General features: G+C 44.0%; 6 protein-coding genes and 1 non-coding gene across 7 annotated transcripts; 4 read left to right on the top strand and 3 right to left on the bottom strand.

Annotated features, from left to right (window-relative positions):
* Positions 1-2,441: 2,441 nt before the first annotated feature.
* Positions 2,442-5,488, top strand: GGI43DRAFT_428679 (uncharacterized protein; the record flags this gene model as incomplete). The annotated part of the gene is made up of 4 exons (XM_083209001.1): positions 2,442-2,789; positions 2,845-3,277; positions 3,316-4,063; positions 4,097-5,488. 4 exons carry the CDS (start codon positions 2,442-2,444, stop codon positions 4,863-4,865), a joined length of 2,298 nt encoding a protein of 765 aa, XP_083058857.1. The 3' UTR covers positions 4,866-5,488.
* A 486-nt stretch (positions 5,489-5,974) lies between these two features.
* Positions 5,975-6,465, top strand: GGI43DRAFT_385399 (uncharacterized protein; the record flags this gene model as incomplete). Its single annotated transcript, XM_083203650.1, has 3 exons — positions 5,975-5,999; positions 6,060-6,265; positions 6,316-6,465. 3 exons carry the CDS (start codon positions 5,975-5,977, stop codon positions 6,463-6,465), a joined length of 381 nt encoding a protein of 126 aa, XP_083058856.1.
* A 1,098-nt stretch (positions 6,466-7,563) lies between these two features.
* On the bottom strand, positions 7,564-9,330 carry GGI43DRAFT_428678 (putative extracellular lipase; the record flags this gene model as incomplete). The annotated part of the gene is made up of 2 exons (XM_083209000.1): positions 7,564-7,718; positions 7,776-9,330. The coding sequence occupies 2 exons, from the start codon at positions 9,328-9,330 to the stop codon at positions 7,564-7,566; spliced, it is 1,710 nt and encodes a 569-aa protein (XP_083058855.1).
* A 527-nt stretch (positions 9,331-9,857) lies between these two features.
* On the bottom strand, positions 9,858-12,169 carry GGI43DRAFT_96577 (T6SS phospholipase effector Tle1-like catalytic domain-containing protein). Its single transcript, XM_083210587.1, has 3 exons — positions 11,266-12,169; positions 10,852-11,205; positions 9,858-10,797 (listed from the first exon to the last, which is right to left on the bottom strand). The coding sequence occupies exons 1-3, from the start codon at positions 11,984-11,986 to the stop codon at positions 10,067-10,069; spliced, it is 1,806 nt and encodes a 601-aa protein (XP_083058854.1). The 5' UTR covers positions 11,987-12,169; the 3' UTR covers positions 9,858-10,066.
* A 2,870-nt stretch (positions 12,170-15,039) lies between these two features.
* GGI43DRAFT_409349 (uncharacterized protein) lies at positions 15,040-17,373 on the bottom strand. The gene is made up of 7 exons (XM_083206491.1): positions 17,175-17,373; positions 17,104-17,121; positions 16,499-16,990; positions 15,980-16,452; positions 15,825-15,871; positions 15,388-15,779; positions 15,040-15,332 (listed from the first exon to the last, which is right to left on the bottom strand). The coding sequence occupies exons 1-7, from the start codon at positions 17,229-17,231 to the stop codon at positions 15,261-15,263; spliced, it is 1,551 nt and encodes a 516-aa protein (XP_083058853.1). The 5' UTR covers positions 17,232-17,373; the 3' UTR covers positions 15,040-15,260.
* Positions 17,374-17,801: 428 nt separating this feature from the next.
* GGI43DRAFT_423927 (uncharacterized protein) lies at positions 17,802-18,607 on the top strand (the record flags this gene model as incomplete). The annotated part of the gene is made up of 2 exons (XM_083208302.1): positions 17,802-17,995; positions 18,079-18,607. The coding sequence occupies 2 exons, from the start codon at positions 17,802-17,804 to the stop codon at positions 18,605-18,607; spliced, it is 723 nt and encodes a 240-aa protein (XP_083058852.1).
* Positions 18,608-21,621: 3,014 nt separating this feature from the next.
* GGI43DRAFT_t153 lies at positions 21,622-21,718 on the top strand. Its single transcript has one exon. It is a non-coding gene; the product is annotated as a tRNA-Ile (tRNA).
* The last annotated feature ends 583 nt before the right edge of the window (positions 21,719-22,301 follow it).

Genomic DNA, 22,301 nt, shown 5'->3' with positions numbered 1-22,301 from the left:
GGCATAGCAGAGAACATCGGCTGGTAATAAAGGATGAAATAGCTTAGCATATTGGATAAAATAACTGCTGGATAAAAAACGGGCCCCGCTCTTAACGAACGAGGTTATTATCCTTATATGGGATATCTATTCCGACAATAACTTGATCGAGATTTTGGTGCTGAGATAAGACACCTTGGAAAACTAGTGCAAATATCACACCATATCTATTCCTATTGAAGAACCATAAAATCTCCGAGATGCTGTTTACTTGTATTCCATTCCAGGTTTATATATTAAACGCTAAACCAAGGATTTAAATACGATATGTCTCCATCTAATAAGCGTTAACCAACTACCAAAAGTGTTATTAACCAACTGCCAAAGCGGCAAATCGTTAAAAAAGACCAACCATTCTGCCTCAACGTCCCATAATTTCTTGCGCTTTCTCTCTTCGGAGGTTGGTAGCTTCAACCTTCGTCGCTCCAACAAATGCATGCTCTAACAACTTCATATGCAATGAGACACCACACTTTTCCGCCATTGGCTCAGATGTGACTTCTTTAATGTCAACGATTAGCGATTTCTTAACTACAAAGACCAGGTCATGTGAGTCAAATCGATCACCCCTTATTGTAAGAGCTCTAAAGGGGGAAACAGTTGGCAGATGAATGATACAGAGCTAATTTATTGCTGGGAGAATAAATGATAAGGCGGTCATATCCTAGCTTGTTAAACATGAAATGAACGCGGGGCGGTTGATATGGACGGCGGTCCATGGTCCTCGGAAAATCCCCTGCTGGGCCATCTGTTCAAACAGTATATGCAGCGAGGATAATAGCTTCAAACCAGACTTGACCATTTGCATCGGTTTTCAATGCTACACGACAGCTTAGGCTTTCTCAATTGCTGTGTTGCACGCCGTAGAAACCTTTGGGGTCTGATTCCCAGACATCTACTTGCATGTTCTCTGCACGTTTCCCCTGGAGATCCTTGATAGCACAGTGAACTAACATTAGGATACTAACCTGGTCAGTCCCAATACCATCTCCATTAGTCATGTGGTGTGCATCGTGGGTATGAAATTGGCCAAGCACCGTACCTTCAGTTGCACCCTCAGGATTGGGATGGTCAATGGAATCAACGAGAAATTAGAGGCCAATGACATCGGACAAAAGAAGAAGCTCTTAGATTATTAATTTGATTACTTTAGATCTTTTTTTCTTATTTGTAAATCGATATTAATCAAGTGGCAACATACCTGGTGTGTAAGAGATCATTTCTAGCCACATGCAGCTTTTTAAGAACTCTACTGCGTATTCCCATTCTGCCATACTCAATCTTGTCTCGCGGGAGTCATGTAAATGACGAATAATATCCTCAATTAAATACCATAAGCGGGAGTTTTTCTTCTTCTTTTCTTTTCAGCTTTACTATTAATAGTATTAACGTTCACCGTGATATTATCAGCCGTTGAATCCTTCATAAGAGGAAAATCGCTGGGTCGGGATCCATGCACATAATTCGTCGTGTTCTCTAATGCGGGGATAATGAGATAGCTCGCCACTTTTTTATGCTGACACCAATTTCCTACTGCTACTATTGCAATATAACCTTAAGTGAACCGAATGTTTGAGCTGCTGCGTTCCCATAGCCTCATAAGTAGAAATATTACTGCGTCTAATCGAAAGATATCTGCCATCGGCCTAATGACTAAACTTTCTAATTGGCCTCCCGCAGACATCATCTCGCTGAAGACGACATATACGTAACTCCAAATAACAATAATTAAAACACCTTAGAATATAATTTTCAAGTACAATTGTGTGAAAAAGATAGATAATGAAATAGTAGCCTGGAATAATTATTGATACTACAGGGCACCATCCTTCGATAAACGTAATAACACAGGCACTCTTGACAATATTGTGAAGATATCCTATAGTTTCCTATTCTTTATAAGCATCTTTCGCTTTGTATTGGCAGGCCTGTTTGTAGAATTCCTATAAGTGTATTTTAAATTGTATTCTTTCTGTGCTTAAGAGCGTAGCTTCCTCACGAGGTCAGCTTCTTCTTGGAGGCCGACTTGGCAGCGATCATAGCCTAAATCTGGGTTACAACGCAGGTATTCGTTACTTTATGAAGGTATGGGATGCTCTCCAATTATGCTTAAATTTCTCAAGTAATAGATACCTACTTAAGTACCCGGAGGTGGGATAGTAGGTTCGTAAGTAAGGTAGGATTGAATCACATTGTTGGTGCTGCATTGGGGGTGCCTGATCATGCAACTCGTTGGTGGTCTCTAAATGTACTAAATCTATATGTGCATGTGAATATGTACTGAGCACTTAATATGCATAAAGATCTGTTGGTTCCCCCCAAATCCATCATTCAGCTACAATCGTCTCTATTGGCAGACCCTCTATTCACTCCTTTACCGACGAAGAGACTCCTGGCACACAATGTCTGAGTATGATCCAGAAGAGTATTTGTATAAGCTTCGCCCACTCGAGTACAGGTGTCTATCCACGAAAACCCCTAGGAGCTATTTGTTCTACATCGTCGCCAATGTTGGGCCAGACGGTGCTCAGCGGCCTCTCGTCGTGGCACTGCGCCAAGGCGACGACGTGGAGATTGACCTCAGACACCGTGTCCATCGCCTTCTTGGCGACGCCTCGCGCCTCCTTCATGTTCTATTAGAGCCCGCCAACCGCGTCGCCATCGAGGCTGAGCGAGCACTTGCGGCGGCTTGGTACAGGAGCAACGACCATACCGGCCTTCCTTTGCAGCGCCCAGAAGTCCCCGATGCTGTCCAGCCCCATGGCGGATCAAAGATAGGTCACCATTTAGTAACCCTGATCAGAGCTGCCATGGAGTCACGATATCCGTGAATTTCCCTTCGTTTCGACATGTCTGATGCTGGGCTTGAAGAGCGATTCCGTCTATTTCACTCGTCCCCACGATGTCCAGGCACAGCCCCTTGCAACCGCATTCCGCAATGACCGATCCGAATACGGCATGGTCGTGCTTGACATCTCAGATATGGACGATATACGCTATGGCATCGTTGCTTTTCCATTTAACTACATGGCTGAGGTCCAGCCTGACGTCTATGGCAGATATGGCGTGATCGAGGGGTGGCCACCTGCTCGAGAGCCTGATGTAGTTCTCGCCGAAAACAGGCCCCGCATACCTCTCAGTGCCGGCCAATACACTACGAAGGCTGGGTACAAGGGTGTCAAGTGGGAACTGGCAGACCTGAAAAAGTTTCGTGCTGTCGATCCCGGTGCATTAGATTGTGTGTTTGACCATGCGCAATACTGATCCAAAGGCAAGACATCTGGCCATCGCAAAACAACGCACACGATAATTCAACAAGTAGATTCATCGGCACTCTGGCCTCACCACACGAAAACCAGGGGGATCCTTATACATATCAAGAAGCCATCGCCAGCCTCGCAGACCAGACACGACGTACTAATAACCCTGAGCTAGTAGTCTCACACAAGTCCTCCAAATTAGCAGATATTCAGAGACAGATTCTTAGGCGACTAGAGGAGACTTCAGGAAATTTTGGCTCATCCACGGCCTTGAGTCAGCTGCTTAGCCTGGCATATGACGGACAATTCATACTCAATTGGGTTGCATTCCGGAGCATCACCTATGAAGCTATTGCTACGGCGATTGAGTCTAGTGAACTGAAAGAAGCATCTGCGCTCAACCTTTGCATTGACAACATTAGCGGCGATCCCAACGTTCTCTTTGCTGCTCTATCTCGGTCGAAAAATCTCGTACAGCTGTGTTTCTTGCAACGACCAGCAAGGGAATCCGATGATGCTAGTGTACTTCTATTTGAGCAAATGTGCGCATCGCCTCTGGCAGAATCAAGCTCATCGTCTCCAATAGCAAGTAAGAAGGGTGAAGAACATTCCACTCCGAACTTACAGGCCAATTGGCTTCAGAACAGGAAGACTTTCTTAACGCGTGCATTCTCGGCACCATTGCGAGAACTGGCATGGCTTCCGAGTTCCGAGCAGAGGATGGCCAAGATTATTCCAGCTCATGCTTTCCCTGTCACGCACTTGTTTGTACGTCGCCGGTTGGATGTCTAGGACAGTCAAAAATTCCAACCTGACTATCATTTTGTGGGGGATGCGCTTCTCGATCCCGAGCGCTTCGCTATTGGCTTCTTATCATACATCCGTTCTATACAGACTGGCAAGTACCTCCTGAGCTTCGCTCTAGGACCGCCAATTCTAGACGCTTACGCATCAACCAACTCGTCTTGCCGTGAGCCCCATCTCTGTAGAATCCTTCATCATGGCTCGAAAGGCGGCGATAGAGCGGTACCAAGCGATGGCGAGGGCGCTGATCAGACATATAGTGGACATCGTGTACGAGCCTTTGAGCCTGGTAGCTGGGTGGTGCTCGTTACTGTAGAACGGTATCTAAATCCTGAGGCAGCCCGGCGTGAAGAGAAGTATCCGTGGGGATATCCTACTGAGGCAATATTTTCGCGATATGCGTTTATCAAGGCTCGACAAAGCATACCAGAAGGTCATTTGCGAGGCGATGGGGAGATATCTACATCACTACTCGATGTGCTTGTTGGGCCTACATCTCTTGAGGTCGTGGGCGGGTTGCACGAGTTCCTGTGCGAAACAGCGCCACATGTAGACACCACCCTCGTTGAAAGTTTACTGGATACGACGGAGAATGACTTGAGAAAAAGGTACCAGGCTTCCCTGGCCCCAGGAATGAAGCAGCTATCTGTACTTAACGACGATGATGCACGCACAATGTTCAGGGGCTCACTGACTCGATGGTTTACACACAATAATCTACTAAACACGGCGAGGGACGGATACTTAAGCTTGTATATTTAAAAGATCGCTCCTTTGTGTACCTCAGTACTATTGAACATGATTGTCACTATTTACTCATTGGAGGAAGAGATACATCCACTGGCATTGTATTTTCTCGATATCATTGTATACAGAGGCTGGTATTGTGGGCTGTCTCCAACTTTTGTTACTGACTATCGGCTCTAGCGTTATCCTAATTGATGATTCTGCATGATGGTGCTGTATGTTGGTTCTAAGTGTTGGTTCCATGCTCTGCAGCGAGGGGAAGGTGACCTGGTAAGATTATTGGATAGTCGACATGGGTCGGGCCGTTTCAAGTAGAATCGACAGCGGGAATAGATAAAATGGTATCACAATTAGTAGTTAGTCGTTTACTATTTCCACTGCTCATGGTGAAGAGGATGAAGGAGACAAGTTTTACCACTTGAGCATGGCCACTTATCATAGGTGTAAAATAGCATGTCACTGCGAACACCCTCGCCTTTCTTGGTAACGGAGATTATCATGAAATGCCTCAGACGATTGGTTACGATCCAAGCCACCTAAGTCTAGATCCTCTCTAATGTAACCTAACACCGGGTAAATAGAGAGAATGTTGTGAAGGATCGAATCAGATGACAATCAGAACAGAAGTCATATATTCCAACATTCGATTCTTTTTGAAGAGAGGAGCCTCCATAGTAATCAATCAGGTAGCTAGAATAAAACTTAGAGTAAATTACCCAACTAACCTTAAAATTAAGTCCTAATTAAGCAAAAAATCCCAATAGCGTCATGCATCGACTAGGGGGCTATACGAGGTTCTGTGGTTGCCAACAAGCTTTACAAACAACATTTATGGGTCAACGCTCTCAATTTCCTCATTCACAGCTTGGGTGGCCCTCCGTGAGCTGCGACTAGTCTTGTAATTCCTGTGAAATGACATCGCTTTAGTGAATATGTAACTAGCTAAACCCCATTCTCTCTTCTATAGCGGACCACCACCACCGAATATTATTAGACTCCCCGGCACCGAATGGACTATCAAGCCTCCTTTGCCTCCTTGGCCACCAAATAAATATGTTGCAAACCAATCAGTTATAATTTTGATGAATCAGATATATCACTATAGCATCAGCCGCAACAACTAGATGGCAGACGATGAAGAACTTAGCTGTAAGACGGAGTCAGCATCTGTCTCTTGAACAACGACGCATCTATCCCAAACCATTGTAGGCCCAGTCACATCAACCATCACTTCTACGACGTCTGATTGTGAGAATATCTACGGTTGTTCATTGACAGACCGGGAATCTGCTACGACCGTGACATCGGGAGCATGTGCTCTGCCGACAGGAGATTCGAAGGGCGATGTCAACTACATCATGTTTTACTGGATCCCCATGCTCGATAAAGATACTTTAGACACTCTCTTAAAATCTGTACGTGCCGCCATATACTCCAGCAATAGGATCCAAAAATTAACTCGCAGGAAATAGCCCGATTCAAAGACGCATGCTACTATGAAGAGTGGAATGCCAAAGTGGGAGTGGAGGATTTGTACGAGGATCCCTTGGAGAAGTACCTCTCAGCCGCCGACTACACGCGCCATAATGTCCCAACGCAAGATGATGGCCCCTAAATCGCCAATGATACACTTACGGATCGAGATTCGATGTGTAGACCCCAGCTTAAGAAGAGAGCCTAGAAGATGAGAGTTACGGATTTCTGGCTAGGTACGAGGGATTAGATGGAGACTGCCAATGGTCAAATAAGTTTACTACATTTTATCGTGCGTTATGGCAAGCTGCTGGCCTGCTGTAGAGCTTTTGAACCAGTAACAAGGCCAGTTCAGCCGCTTTGGGAGTATGCCGAGCTATCAGAGAGGGTATTTCAATAGTCTTGATCTAGGACAGGTACAGAGATGCGATAACGTATTCATTTTGCCACTTTCACTTTCGCTCCTTTACTTCCTTACAGACGAGCTCTTTTGGTGAGGAAATATGTGATAGTTTTGAGTCATGACCTATATTCTCGGTAAAGAGACTTCCAAGCTGAGCTGCGGAAGTTGTCCCCAAAGGACAATATCAATATCCCTCATCTTTTCGAGTGATGATAACTCTCATGAAAGCTTAGCCTAATTGGTATATCAAGATATTAGAAGTGAACAGTATTCTTGTGCTTATTGCTCAGAATGAGTAACAAGCACCGGGTGGATGTTTCCGAGCACATAGTCTGGCATGGCGTCGCCAAGCTTGCAAGATAGAGGTTTTAGCTCGACGATCTTGCGTGCCGGCCTAGCAATGGACTGAATCTCAGCCGCGAGGTTGTGCAGAAGAGTCAGAGCTGGTAACTCGACTGAATTACGTGTCAAAAGACCACGCGATGAACGCTAATCGCCCGCGCAAACATTACCACCGTTTCCTCACAGTTTCTTCCGACCATTTCCTACCAATTCTAGAGCTTAATTAGTAGTAGAATTATTCTAAACTACAAAGATAATCGATATCAATGATATATTAATATCTGCAAATGACAAAAACGGTACAGGAGTTCTGGAACCCATTAAATAGCGTCAAAACCCATTCGCGTCCACGCTGCCTCGACTTTCTCTTGGAGCTCCCTAGGATACGAGCATTGGAAATCAACACTTCTAAAATGACTTCTCCCTGCCACTTCCAGACTCATGCTTTAAAGAGCTATAACCTCTCGATCCCGGCATTTGCGGTCGTATAAGTATTCACCGAGAGAACTCGAGAGCCGATTCCCACAACATACGAATACCTTCGGAGCGAAAGTCGTCTGGTTCGATGTGTGAGCCATTCACCGCATTGTACACCAGATTGACAGGCTTTTCTGTTGTATACACTGGCCATTCAACATCGAAAGACACAACTAAAAAGTTAGTAAGACCGGAGCCGAGGCTCAAGGGCTATTTAGATGATGACTTACCTCCATGGGCATTCGGTGTTTGCTGGTTGGAGAAACTCAGCCACATACGGCACATTAAGTCGGACATTTCCTCATATGCTGTTCTCTTCCACGATGGTTCCACGTCGAATGGATTTATGTCGTAGCCGAGGCCGAGTGTGTTGTGAAATACAAACGCAACTTCGCTAAAGTGAGAAGCACCATATACGTCAGGGCGAACATTGGCGGGAATGGTATCAAAGCGATAACTGTAGACTGGGACACTAAAGTTGCTCCAGATTTCGGCGGAAGAGCGTCTTGTCCCTATAAACATCATATCCCCAGTAAATGACGCCTGTCTCCCAAACTGGGCACCATACGGATATCCAGGCGATGTTTTTACCGATTCAGAGCCAACTGGGACAAGCGGGTAATTGCGGAGTAATCTATCGATGGTATGGTTCGAAATAGAGCGGTTAGAGGCACTCGATATAACGGAATCTAGGAACTCCTCAGTCGTGTTTACACCAAAGCCAATAAATGCTGTCCCTTCATTTGTATTGGCTCCAATCAGGAGAGGAACCTTCACAAAGTTACCAGCCCTGAGGGACAATGAACTGTATGTTGGAATCAGGTTCCCGTCAATGACTGGCATCCAGCGCTGATTCATAAAAACAGTGTCTAATGCCTTGGCATCTGCATTTCGCAGGCAGTCGAGGCTGTTGTCAATGGCCGCTGAACAACCGGTGGCATTTAGAACAGTATTATACATATCATCTTGTCGGGTGGATGATATAAATGATCGAGAATAGAAAGGACCTCCGCTTTCAGCGATCGCAGCTCGGAAAAGCCCATCATCCCGTCCTCCATATGCCAGAAGATGATGTCCTATGGATATAGCACCCGCTGATTCGCCGAAGACAGTGACCTTGACGGGATCACCTCCAAAGGCCCCAATATTTTCTTGGATCCAACGCAATGCCAGTCGCTGGTCATGGAGGCCGATGTTTAGCGCTTCTCCTCCTTGTACAACTGAGCCGGATAGAAATCCCCACCCAGACAGCCGATAGTTAATGCTAACCAGTATCGTGGGTTTGCCCATGGCAACAGATGTCTTGACAATCCTGGACATGTTGTAGCGCAAATCACCACTTCCGCCTTCCTGGAAGCCACCACCGTGTATCCATACCATCACAGGGTGGAGTTTATCGGGGCCTAGAGCGGCGGGACGAACAATATTGAGGGTCAGACAATCTTCACTTTGCGGATAATGAAAAATTTTTTCATCAAAGCCGACGAGATGCAGAGAATAGCCCTTACAGAAGGGGCCATAGGTGATAGCATTTAGAGGCGCGTAGAAAGAGGTATTGATGGGCTGTGGCGGACGGAATCGTAGGGGCCCGACTGGTGGTTGAGCATATGGAAGCCCAAGAAAGTAGTCTTGTCCATGCACAGTATCGTAGATACCTTGCACAGTTCCATTAAGAATAGTTACGGTGGGCGCAGCAGAAGAAAGATAGTGCGGCTCCTTTGTAGAGCCTACATAAACGCTAGCTAAGCAGAAAGCAATTATTAAGGACAGAATATGTAGCAACATATTAGAGTTGTTGCGAAGAAAAGCCTTTCTGATGGCCATGTTAAGAGGAGACTGGTGGGCATAGGACGCGAGATTAACCACAAGATTGAATGAGAATACGCATGGCAAATGCAGTGAGTTCTTCGCAGAAATTTGCTTCAAAAACAACAGAATAACACGCTCGCCGACGCCGACCTACTTTGATGCGTCTTGAGTAAGGAGTCTCTTTATATGTATCTAATTCGGAATTATCTGGGGCCGTGATTGGCTCTTCCGAAACTGCAACTAACGACAGGAATACTAATATTAACACCATTCCGAAATATCGGAACGTTCCGAAATATCGGGGCAGAATACAGGGGTATCAGCCAGGCACTTGTCTTGCGCGTTTATGGTTACCACCTGGTGAGGCCAATTCTTATAAGCACCTAGTTCCGTTACAACAATTGCTATTGTTGCAATTATTGGCTTAATTCTTTTCCCCATTTAGTGTAATGATATAATGGACTAAAATAATATGATATGAATATAAATGCTTTATAATTGTTCTCTTCAGTTCCTTTTTTAATTTATTTTCAAGATCCAAGTTCACTCCCCGCCCTAGCTATGCTGATGAAAGAAAAAGTCCGTACCAAAGCTGTGTATGGAGGCAGTTGGGCTATCTATGTATACGTATTGGACTTTTCAAGCAATTTCATTTTGCGGAGGCATACTAATCGTATTCTTAGTCAAGTAAGTTACAATATAATAGCTGAAATTAATCGCCTCTAGCTTCAACAAGATTCTCTTCACTTATGCCATTCTGTTTATCCAGCCTTTTAACGTAGTCATCCGTTTTCTCCCAAGCCAACGCAAGAGCAAACCTCTCAAAGGTGGGCTCTCCCTTCTTAGTCCTTGCCGGCATCACGTACTCTGGCAAAACGACGTTGTCAAGCTGATACTCCCACTTGCCTTCATTGTTCTGCCGTCTCTCATATACAAGATGCTTGTTATCACCTCTTCCCAGGCCCATGGGAGTGTATTGGAGATTTTCTGGAAGGTCTTGAAAGCTGAAGTTTCGGTATCCAACCGTAGGATGGATTTCTTCATTAGTTTCTCCAGAAACGGTATGCTTTTTGTCCTTCTCGTAAGCTTTAGGCGTACGAGGCTTGGAACCATTTGGCCAGTACATCATAATGTAGCTGTCAACTATAGTGCCAGTGCCCCAACCAAAATCATGGCGGTCTTCATTTGGATTTTTAGGTTTGGTCAAAGGATGTAGAAGTGTGCCTGCGGCAGAGCTCAGTGTTTGATTTGCCCATTTGGCCCAGCTTCGTTTCGCCTCCTCCTTTTTTTCGTCCTCTAGTTCTCTGTACTTGCGTTGTTGCTCATTAAGGTCATCAATGTGGTTCTGGCGGGCTCGCGAGTCTTGATATACAACAGTCTCATTGATGGAGACGTATGGGCTGATTTGATCGAGCATCCAGGCAAATGTAATGTTGGCCATTTCTGAGAAAGGTTAGTCAGCTCTTTGTTCGCAACGATAGTATAATGAGATATTACCTTCAAGGTCACCTTCATTCTTTAGCGTGTCGCTGGAGCCGCCACCAATGTTGATGTGGACTCCTGGAAACCAGACTTGAAGCAACTCAGATTGACCTTTGCTATACTCCCGCATGCGGCATAAGTCGCGACGAGCTTCATTGTAGATAGTCTTGAGCCTTTGCCTCTCTCCCAGAGGAGTCTTTTTGTCATATGCTACTCTATACCAATTGTTCTGTGCTTCTTCAACTTCTTTTTCCTTTTTCACTATGTCTTCCTCTTTTATATCCCTCTTCTCTGGCAAGTACCAAAGCGTAGGTGAAAATGCTTCACGGTGTTCATCCAGAGCAAGTGCATGATAGGCGCGCTTGATATCTGTCAAGCATGTTAAAAAATGCAAGTTAAGCAATGAATAGCGCCAGTGTTTTTACTTACTCGGGTTTAGCTTCACGTTGTGGAAGCCATACTTGTCTGATCCCCAAGGCAGCTTGAAACCTTGCACATCTGGCAAACCCAAGGCGCCGACTGTATCAAACACACCCACAACTTCAATCTCTCTGGACTCTGGACTAATTGCCCAATCGCCCCTTGGTGACTTTTTCCAAACAAACTTCATATTTTTGTAGCCAAAGTCATCAGGTTGATCCTTGTCGTCGGCCGGAATGCCATCGAGGTAATCGAACCATGCTTGGCTCCCATGGAACCTCTCGCCTGATTTGTTGGCCTTGTATAATTCCCAGATTTCGTGAAAGTCCTGCAACCTCCTCGGCTCGCAGATTCCAATGTCCGAGATAAGTCCAGCAATCGACCGGGCTGTGTAGGCACCCCTTGAGAAGCCGAAGCATAAAATTTGATCACCTGGCGTCCAATTGAGCGCAACAAAATTGTAGGCTTCGATGACGTTTCCCTCAAGACCGGCTCCAATAGCACCCTCTCGCTTCTTCCCAAGCCAGCTGGAGGTTGTCCCAACACCGCTATCATACCATACAATCTGCTGCCAAGTCTTGCCATCATCCTCGACGGCAATGCGATTTAGACAGCGGGCCAGCCGTGTGACATTAGAAGGGCTGTTCTTTTCGCCCGAAACAGCAGATTGCCATGTGCCATCACAGCATATGATGATGCGTTTGGGGATAGGTTGGGATGTTTCCGACATTATTGATGCAAATAGCGTATTATATGTACTTATTCAAGATTGGTGATGATTGATGAACTGATGAAGAGTAGAAGACGGAAGCAACTTTATACCATCTCAAATTGCAGTGGCAATGCTTGGTGGATATGATACTAATGCACCCCAATCTAAGCTGGGAGAGCTGAACCAAATATTGAATCCACCTGAGCATATCCGCCAGCTGAAATTCAGGTTATGAGTACGCTATTGATTCTGCTCCCTGTCCCGCATACTGTTTATGCCTAAACTAGCATAGCCTCAAGGGCGCTGAGAAGATAGTCTCCAATATACTATTATGTAGTGCTCGTGTTGAATTAATTCCTCTTATAATCCATTTCTTATATTATTGCTTTTCTTCACTTAGTTTATTGGGTAATCAAGTAGAGTAGTAAGGTAGTAAGCTGGAAGCTGAGAAAATCAACGGATTGTACATTGGGACGAACATATCTTTCATCGCAGGCGCAGTAATAATCTTCGTGCACTATTACTATTATGAGCTATTACTTGAGATCTTAATATTACCTTTTGTAGTTGAGACGCTATTGATAGTTACAGTCATATGGCGGGAAGCAGGAATCTTTTTTTTTTTTTTTTTCCTTCTTTCTTTTCCCAAACCACATATAGTTATCCATCTGCCGTATATTGCGAGTCAGAATTACTAGAGACAGCAAAAAAAAAAAAAATGCCGCCGCCATAGGACGGAATTGCCACACTGAAATACCTAGGCTGAAGTCTAATAATGCGCCGCCACGGAGCGAGCCGCAATCCGCCAGTGGACCCCGTCACCCAGCTGGTGCTGTGGCGTATGAATATGAGGCCATATGACGAGGCCACCAAAACCTTTAATCCGCAGCGTTTGGAGCGATCGTTAATCCGCCCGAGGCCTTCCTCCAGGGCCGCACTTGGTTCGTTGGTTCCGATAAAGTCAGCCTGGCCGACATCACCGTCGCCTCAGTACTGGTCCAGAGCTTTAGTCCAATTATCGACACCGAGATGCGCCGGAAGTACCGCAACACTGTCGCCTGATACGAGAACGTTATGTTGATAGTGTAAACCAAGCATTTGGTGAGATTTATGTAGCCTCAACTTAGATTATGGTGTGTTGACACTTTTAATATACGGTTCAAATCGAGATTTACCATACCTCAAATAGAAAGACTCTAAAAAAAACACAGGGAGTGCTAAGAGAGTATAAAGGTAATAACCTAGGTATTATGGAGCTTACGTAGTTGCCTCTGTCGCTAACTGGACATGGGATGGATTCAAATTACACGCTATGGGCCGCCGATGGACCGAAAATTACTAAACGTATCCCGAACGTATAAAGCTACACCTGACTAGGTAATTTCCCCTTTCTTGAATTCTATAAACAGATCTAGTGTCTAGTTTTATTTCATTCTCATATCACCTTATACTTCTAACCTCCATAAAATATTTTTTATATCTCCCACTATATATAATAAATAATTTCACCTCAAGTTAGTTATTAAGGTAATATAAAGTAATATATAGCGCAGTAAGCATAGCTTGTGGTAGTATTGCTTTATAAATTGCCTTATAACGACTAAGACAGTGCCTAGTTAGGTAGGCAGTGGATGGGGTCTGTGGGGAAGGTATCAAAGGCTCTAGTGCTATTTGGAGTGAGAAGGGGAGACAGGTATTTAGGCTTCACCGCTTTTGTCTCATGATGGGCTTTGTATTAAAATCCAGCCAGCTAAGCATGGGGATATACCGATCCAGAGTGTTGTTGTGGAATATATATTGGCGGTTACTATTACGTATCCTTTCCGCGATGTTTGACTGCGAGTTGGTCATACGATGATTCCGCTAGTGTTTAAGATTTTATATTTCTTAGTGCTGTACGGAGTAATCATAACTGTAATTATAAGATAATTTTACAGGGGGAAAACGGTTTAAAATCATTAGATTAGTATCTGTCATTCCAAGCATAGTATGTAGCATAGTGTTAGAAAAAGTATATAAGAGGTTCGTTTTCTCTATTTTCAGAAGCTTCATCAACCTCAATCTACCCAATTTACTAGAAACTCAAGCAACAACTAAAGACGAAAAGTGAGAACACCACCTACAATGCATCTCAGGGGCCTCGCACTCCTCGCGGCGGTATTGCCCGTAATCTCAGCTGCACCAGCAACTACTGCATCCGAGAACGCTGGGCTTGTGGTGAAATCAGCCCTCGAGAACAGAACAACTGCTTCCTGCCCAGGCGGGGGAGAGGGTTTTGCACTGGAAACAGGAAGCTGGTTTGAGATACGCGTCGAGAATGATGGTGGTGACGCGAACACAGGATGCTCGTTCAACTGGAACATCGCAAACATCGGTACATTGTCCTGGGCCGGCGACTGCGAGGATATGTATAACGGAGTTCTGCAAACTTCATCGCAAGGATCTGGTTGGAAAGTTTCGTCCAGCTGTAACATAAACTCTGGCGGGCCAAATGGGTTAAACGAATGTGCAGTCGATCACCATATATGCTTCGACAGTGCCTTGACTGGGAAATGCTGTCAAAAGGTTGCCCATGGGAACTGCCAACTAGTTGATAGTTCTTTTGCGGACAATACGGACAAGTGTTACTACAACACAGGAGGTTGGTTCACCTAGGGCGAATACATGTATGTTACTCAGCGAGAAGGTGGGAGCGAGAAGGGGGGCTGGAAGGGGGACGCGGGGGGGTTTGAACAGATGCAGTAATACTAGCAGGTAAATAAACCGTAGCAAATATAATAAATTGAGGTTTTGGACTGTGCTTTTATTACCTATCTCTTTACCTTATCCGATTATTCGTAATAAGTTATACTATATAGGTCTTACATCTGATTTTTCTGTCTGGTCTGCGAGTTCTGAGGCTAGATTCTTGAACGGTAAATTTGTCTGGGCATACATGAGAGACATTCCATCCCCCAATATAACTAACTACAGTATTTGCTGATGAAAATTACTCTAGTGGGACGTCAATCAGCTAAGGGCAATTTCGAAAGACATTGTAGAGACTGAAAAGCTTACTCTCGGACCAATTGGTTGGCATTTATATGGCACCAGCAAGGCGATCTATCACATGTATGGGGAAAGAAAATGGGCCAGGTGTGCCAAGTTGTGACAGGAGATTCTTCAGACAGCTTATACAGTTGTGTTCTTTAAACTTTGAGCGGAGGACCTATATATCTAGCGACATTCCCACACTGTGGTTAGTCAAACCAAAATTTATTTCCCAAACTTGTACTCCTGAGATGATACTCTCTTATATAAGCATGCCTGTCCAGATAATTACACGTGTCTCCGTAGCATACTGAAACTGATTCATTGCCGTGTACTGCGATTAAAAGTCAATATCTCCTGAGCATGACGGCATTATTTGTATTTCTCACCTTGGATAAGACACTTGCTTGAGCGATGCCCATGTGTATCCCAATCCACGCCAAACAGTCTCTTACGTAAATGCTTAGCTTTTCTTCGGTCATAGATAATGTTGACAGAACGAATAAAGTGTGCATCGATAGCAAGCCCCCGACTGGTCGACCGGGGACAATGGGAGGGGATCCTGTGGCGGCATTTTCAACAAAAACCTGCAAATCTTCTATTAGAAGATATGGAATAGAAGATACAATTGCTTCCGTTAGCCTTGATACGTCATTCTGTATTGAATTTTCGAATATTGGGTTGCTCAAACCGCCATTAATTCGGTGGTTGCATCTTAATATGACATTCAAGATCAACAGAGCTGCTTTTCTATAGTTGTTCCATAATGAAGCAACGTATACTATAATATGTTAATAGATATAGGAATACTTGAAGGGTGACTTACAATCGTAATACGAGAAAATTGCTGTTGGCCAGTAGCCTACATCGGGCCTTTGATATGAAGGTCAGCAGCTAAACTCATAAACTTATTATATCCAGATGGCATCATTAAGGAATCAACAACAGCCGGATAGTATTTAAGAATGAATATAGACTTACAATTTCTCTTCATGTTGAGATGAAATACTCCCTATTCGTTTTGGTATCCATTCTGGAGGTATAGTTTCTGGCCACATGTTATACGCCTCTTTTAATTGTTCAGCCTCAAGCTTGAGTTGACAAAGTTGATCAACGGTGGCTTCACATTCCAGCAAAGATTCTGCTCTCTGCATTAAGGACATTGTACGCGCATAAATGAAATCTATAGTTGAACTTGAATGGTTGAATAGTGGCGTACAGAGAACACTGAACTTCTGTGAGACTTTGTTGATAACTGCAGGAGCATGGGGAAGGGATGGAAGAGACTCAGAAATCTCCACTTCCAGATTCCCGAATGGTATCGGATTTGCGACTTGGAAAAGCTTGCCGTCACACAGCAGATCAAATGGTGAGAATTTGCTAACAAGAATAGCTGATATCCCCTTGGCATGAGCTACATGAGCGCCGAGATGCGTACCAGTACTGGTGATAATCTGTGATTGTCAGCTTGCTTCTATCATTATGACTCTTGGACTTTACTTCGTATAATCCCAGCAATGTAGCAGTAATTAGTGACTCCACTGTAGTGAATACCGCTTCATTTGAAATACTCAGACGGAAGGACCGTAACAATGAGGAGTACAGGCTCTCTGCCCTTTGTCTAGGCATAACAGCTCCGAGCTTATTTCCTAGATTTGCCAAGGCAATGAGTGTACATGCTTGTACAAGTTCGGAGTTTGGATCGGCTTTAGAAATCATAGCCCGGAGCCCATGTAGATATCCACGAGATAGGCTCCTATTCGATGAGACAATGCAATAGTCGTTGAAAAACATAAGACGGGCATTTTGTTCAACATCAGACCAGTCTAGTGTCCCAAGGCTATTGAAGATGTCTACTCGATGCGATGATTCAGAAGGCGCCTGATGTATTACTTTGAAGTTCTCTTTTCCAATATAGTGTACGAATTGTAGCTCTTTTCTGGACTCGTATCCGGGACAAGTGCGACGTGCTCGGCCGCACCTGAGACAAGACTGTTCCAGACCATGAATTAGCATCACGCAGCCATAATAAGACCACTTTTGAAGAAAGTCGCCACCAAAAGATTGTTGTTAGTAAACGATAACTACCTAGTAGTAGCACATACAGGACGACCTTTGTCACACTAATAATGTATCAGTATGCTGAAAACAACCATTTGCACTGACGTTTACATGCCTTCTTACGCCTTTCCTTGCATGCATGGCATGCTCCGGATGGTCCATAATTCACCATATCGTCATATCAGGTGCCAATGTTTGCCTTGGGAGCACAAAGCAGAGTGGAAGACGTTACGCTCAAACAAAGCCGGCAACACCAATATATATACCATAACGAGTTAGGTTTTGCGCAAGTACGCTAAATGGATGGATTGCGGGGGCATTATGCGTGCAACAAATGTTCCTAAGATCCAGGTCCGGGGGTAAAGTTAGTAACCCACGTCTATATTCTATAACAGGCTAGGCTTTGCGCGAGTGGGCCAAGTGGACAGTAAGCAGCTTCTCGATCAATAGGATACACCCATCATCCACGCAAATGTTGCAATCTTGAAGACGATTCGGTTCGTATTCGGCCAAAAACAGAAGTAAATTCAGAAATCCGTAGTTTGCATCGTGATACTGTGATGGAGATAGCTAATAAATCCGGATGTAAGTCCGCTTGCTTGGACTTGGATTGTTTGTATATAGATCAGCACATTAGACTCTCTATTTTGCCGCACAATAACAATTCCATTCGTGCCTCCCTCTTACCAATCCATCAAAACAAGTTTCAATCGCAATCTTATAAACCACTGAGAATTGCATCATGGCTATTTCTCCCTCCTCAAAGATCGTCTTAGTTACGGGTGCCAATCAAGGCATCGGTTTCGAGATAGCAAAATCTCTATCGTCAAAGCCAGGATACCATGTTCTTGTGGGCAGTCGTGATACTCAACGTGGAATTAATGCGGCCAAGCAGCTTCAAGAGCAGGGGTTGAATGCCGAGCCCATTACCATTGAGTATGTTGCTTTCTATTGCCATAAAACTACCAAGGATAGATACGCTGTGTTGTGTTAAAGCAATGCTAATAGTTGTTACTCAGTATCACCTCTGATGAGTCCATTTCCGAAGCTGTGCAACAAGTAACATCGAAATTTGGCCGTCTTGATGTTTTAGTTAATAACGCCGGTATATGTCTTGATGACGAAAGGACCTCTGCTCCTTCGCTTCGCAACTTCCAAGACACGTTTACAGTTAACACCTTTGGCACTACTGTTACGACCGAAGCCTTCATTCCCCTTTTGACGGCATCTTCTGCGCCTCGAATCGTCTTTGTATCCTCTTTCATGGGTTCACTCACTCATCGGTGGGGGAACCCAGTCGGTTTGCCAATCTATCGCAGCAGCAAAGCAGCGCTTAATATGATAATGCTTCATTATGCCTTCAAGTATAAGGACGCTGGGTGGAAGATTAATGCGACTTGTCCAGGATATTGTGCTACCAATTTGAACGGCTTTGCAGGCAAGGATAGCCCGGCAGATGGAGCTTTGAACGCAGTAAGATTGGCAACTTTGGGAGATGACGGCGAAACAGGAACTTTTTCGAATAAGGAGGGGACTATGGCTTGGTAGATGGAAGTATCAAGAAATATAAAGAAGCAATTGGGGCAATTAAAGAATAGGAACCAGGTTATAGGATCCAAAATGTGACCATGAAGAGCGGCCTTGATTAACTTTCTAATTAACTATAACATCTAATTGCTCGCATTTATACTTACTTTAGTGATAATAGTGGTAATAGCGGTAGTAAAACTAGTACCAGCGTGTGTAGGCGTCAAAAATACATGTAGAGACCCGCCACGCGCTCTCCATCCACAGGATCTCTCCAGAGCACCCTAAACACGAGGCTCGGAAGAGAGCCAGCAAGCAATCCACTCTATGGTAACTGATGGTTCATTTAAGCCGCTTTTAGCTCTATACACGTTGTTTCATCTGGCTTCTTTAGCTGCTCGTACAATTTTCAAGACAGCGATGACTAGGCGCGAGGCTTTTGAGTATTCTCGAGAAACGTAGCCATTTCCTTAACAGGGCTAAGTACAGCTCCAGATCGAAAAAGGCTCAATCACACAGAGCACACAACTTATCAGAGAGTGTAAATAATGAGTTGCAGCTTGAGCCAATTCGTTATATATATTTTATATATAATTAGGCTGCCAGTTGACGCAGATTGCCCACCACCTAAATTTCCAGGATTTGTTATGTTGTAATCTATAGAGATAATTTGCTTATCTGGTGTAAAATGTTTGATTTCAGTTCTCCCTCAACGCCTCTCGAAACAATAACAACAATGCACTCGAAGTAGTTCATACCATGGTTTTCGCCCGCCGCCTATTATCGTTCTTGTCAGCAACTTGCTACATGATGCCACTATTCACTCATACCGTGATGGTTGCTTAGGACAAGATGACCAACATGCTATCTCTTAGTTGGGCAGAAAAGGATGAGTACTCAAATTGTCCAACACCGCGTAGCTCCTATGTTCATGTTAACACGATAACATTACCAATAAACTTATTGAGCAAGATAAAGTAAAAAGCATACGGAGATCTTCCCCAAGATTTTTTGAGGGGCCACGGAAACTGTCCGATTCCCAGGAGAAGGTGGATGTCTCATCCTAAAGGAGAATTTAGCTAGCGGCGTTTTTTTCTTTTTTTTTTGTGTGTGTGTGTGTGTGTTTTCCGATTTAGAGTATACTAACATATCTTACGCCAAGTGATGCAACATCACTGTTGTTAAGATCCTTGTAGTAGCCATCGAGGAACTCCTCTGTCAAAAGTAAGAAAAAAGGAGTCAGTATGGGATACATTAGTATCAGTTAATAGCATGCAGTTTGTGCGCACTGGCGAGCTGGTTAATCTGCTCTTGAGCTGTAACAAGTCAATAGTTAGTTTTAATTCAGTGCATCATATCTATGATTTTTTTTGGGGGGTAGCCTCACCTGCCATAATGAACAGTCATTTGAGAAAATCGATCTTAAATGGTAATACTAACGACTTGGCACCGCAGAAAGGCGAATGAAAGATATCCGTCAAACTTGGCTTGTCGAAAGTGTATCTGGAAGGACGAGTGGAAAGCAAGCCGGGGGGAGGCTCAACTTTATAAAACATTCACAAAATTAGTATCAAGACCTCTGTGTAGGATATTATGTAATATGGGTAATATCAAGATGAGGGATAGACTGCATGACGACATATTATTGGCTTCATTTAGAGATATACGTTATAACCAGACATGTATGGTATGCACCTACTTGCGCCCCTTACACCAGCTATCTCAGACATAAATTAGTAATATCGACACGACTTAGTACTATCGCAGGTTTTTCTCCGCCTCACTATACGAAGAGTGTAGGAGTATATACTAGGACAATATACCATCATCCTTAATCATTAATGAAGCGCATAGGCTTCTGTTACAAAATACATAGCTTTGCTGCACACGCACCTGTGATATTCTTGCCTATATTTCAAGCGTAGGAGAGGCTCTCAAGATACACCTAGAACCAGGTTTAGGTTGGCAAAGAAGATAGGTGCGTTAGTAAGAAAGTGATGATACGGCCAGGAGTTGATTGTCAATAGTCAATCTTATTACTATGTCAACGGCGGTCCGTATGAACTATTTGAATGAGGGTATGGAAGGAATCTTGGATATAAAGTTGTTCCCTTTTACTCACCCTATGATGTGTCAATGTATCTGGTGAGCCTGTAACTCCAGGGCCGTAAGCTCACTTGTAGCTTCAGCACATACCTTAGTGAGCCGTGAGATCTTTCTTTTGGCTAGTAGTCAGTCGGTACTTATTCGGTGAGTATGTAGACTGGAAGCCAGTTTGATGGGTAGCCAGTTAAATAGGGTACTAGATTATAAGTAAAGGATGCCTTTTTCTATGAATCGAACATGCCCAATATCTTATTGACATAAATCTTGAACTTTTTCACCTTTATCTCTTCAATGTCAAGGAATTTTCAGAGTCATCAGCCTTATTTAAATCATGTATGGACGTCTAAAAGTACGTTAAGTTTGAAGTCCTAAAATGCGGAGTAGGTCGTCAAGATGGCTATAGTTGTCCATCCTACACCAATGAAGTGGACCAGAAAATTTATCTCGTTGCCAAACAAGATAGCTTTGATTCTTAACATGCATGCACATCTGCGAAGAAAAGACTCAGTACAAGGTATAGTAGCTATATACATGTATATTGATGCACTTGGCTGGCTGTGCAAGAATGGCGGGACAACGCTACCCAAAAAAATGATAGCTAGATTTCACTATACATACAAGCAATATCCAGTCAAATAAAGCAACAGCCAATTCTCAAATGGCTTTTCTGCGCAAATTAAAGACCAACGCCGAAAGTTCGGCGAGTCCGATGTTAAAGAATTTTTACAAAACGCTAATTTCCCGCTCCAGTTTTTGCCACCCTTTCGCACACTTATATAAACGCCTAAATCCACTCCAAGTCCAGCAGCGCAAACCATACCTTGCGCCTGTCCGCCAGGAAAAAGAAGCGGTGACTGAAGAAAACGAGTGTTTTGGACCGCAATGCAAGGAAGCTTTATAAGCCTAATTCTTGTGTCTGGAGGTCACTAGCCCCCGTGGTGGAGTGGTTACCACTTAACTCTTATAGATCCAGTATTGTTTCTTGGAGATATGTTAAGGTCGCCAGTTCGATCCTGGCCGGGGGCAGCCTTTTTTTGCTTTTTGAGCCACAATCCTTCATTCAGTTTGTCGCTATAGGATATTTTGGCAGCGCGCACTCCTTTTTTGCCTTTCAATTAATGAATTAATTGTATGACGATGACTTTAAACCTCTCCTCTGGTCTACGTGCCTCGGTTGTAGAGTAGTAGGTCTGGGTTTCATTAGCTAATCGATCGCCTAAGTTTAGCTGCATGTAAGCGCCGTACGTCTGTATATCACTTACCACCTTTTGTTTGTTGGTCGCACGCGCCGGCAACATTGAGCTGATTCATGGATGAAACGTCTCTCTCTATGTGTTTGTTTGTTATATATACAATTTGTTCTCGGACACGTTGCCAAACAGAGGTAGCTGATGCCCAACTTCCAAAGTTGCAAGCAAGATAATCTCCACGCTCGCTAGCATTGGCAATAATAGCGCAGTCGGGCCACTCATACAATCAGAGCATCAATGCTTCTCTTCTTCACGAATCTATTTGGCAAAAAGGAAATTATTAGGATAGCCCTTTTTTTAATTGATAAATAACATTTTACCAATAGAAGAACATTAGCTTTATACATCGGCTCGTTTCT

This window comes from Trichoderma evansii (genome assembly GCF_050947405.1).
Source record: "Trichoderma evansii strain SZMC 28006 chromosome Unknown GGI43scaffold_15, whole genome shotgun sequence".
Classification (NCBI taxonomy): Eukaryota; Fungi; Ascomycota; class Sordariomycetes; order Hypocreales; family Hypocreaceae; genus Trichoderma; species Trichoderma evansii.
The sequence above is the reverse complement of the archived record's forward strand: the minus strand, read 5'-3'. Positions and strand labels throughout refer to the sequence as shown.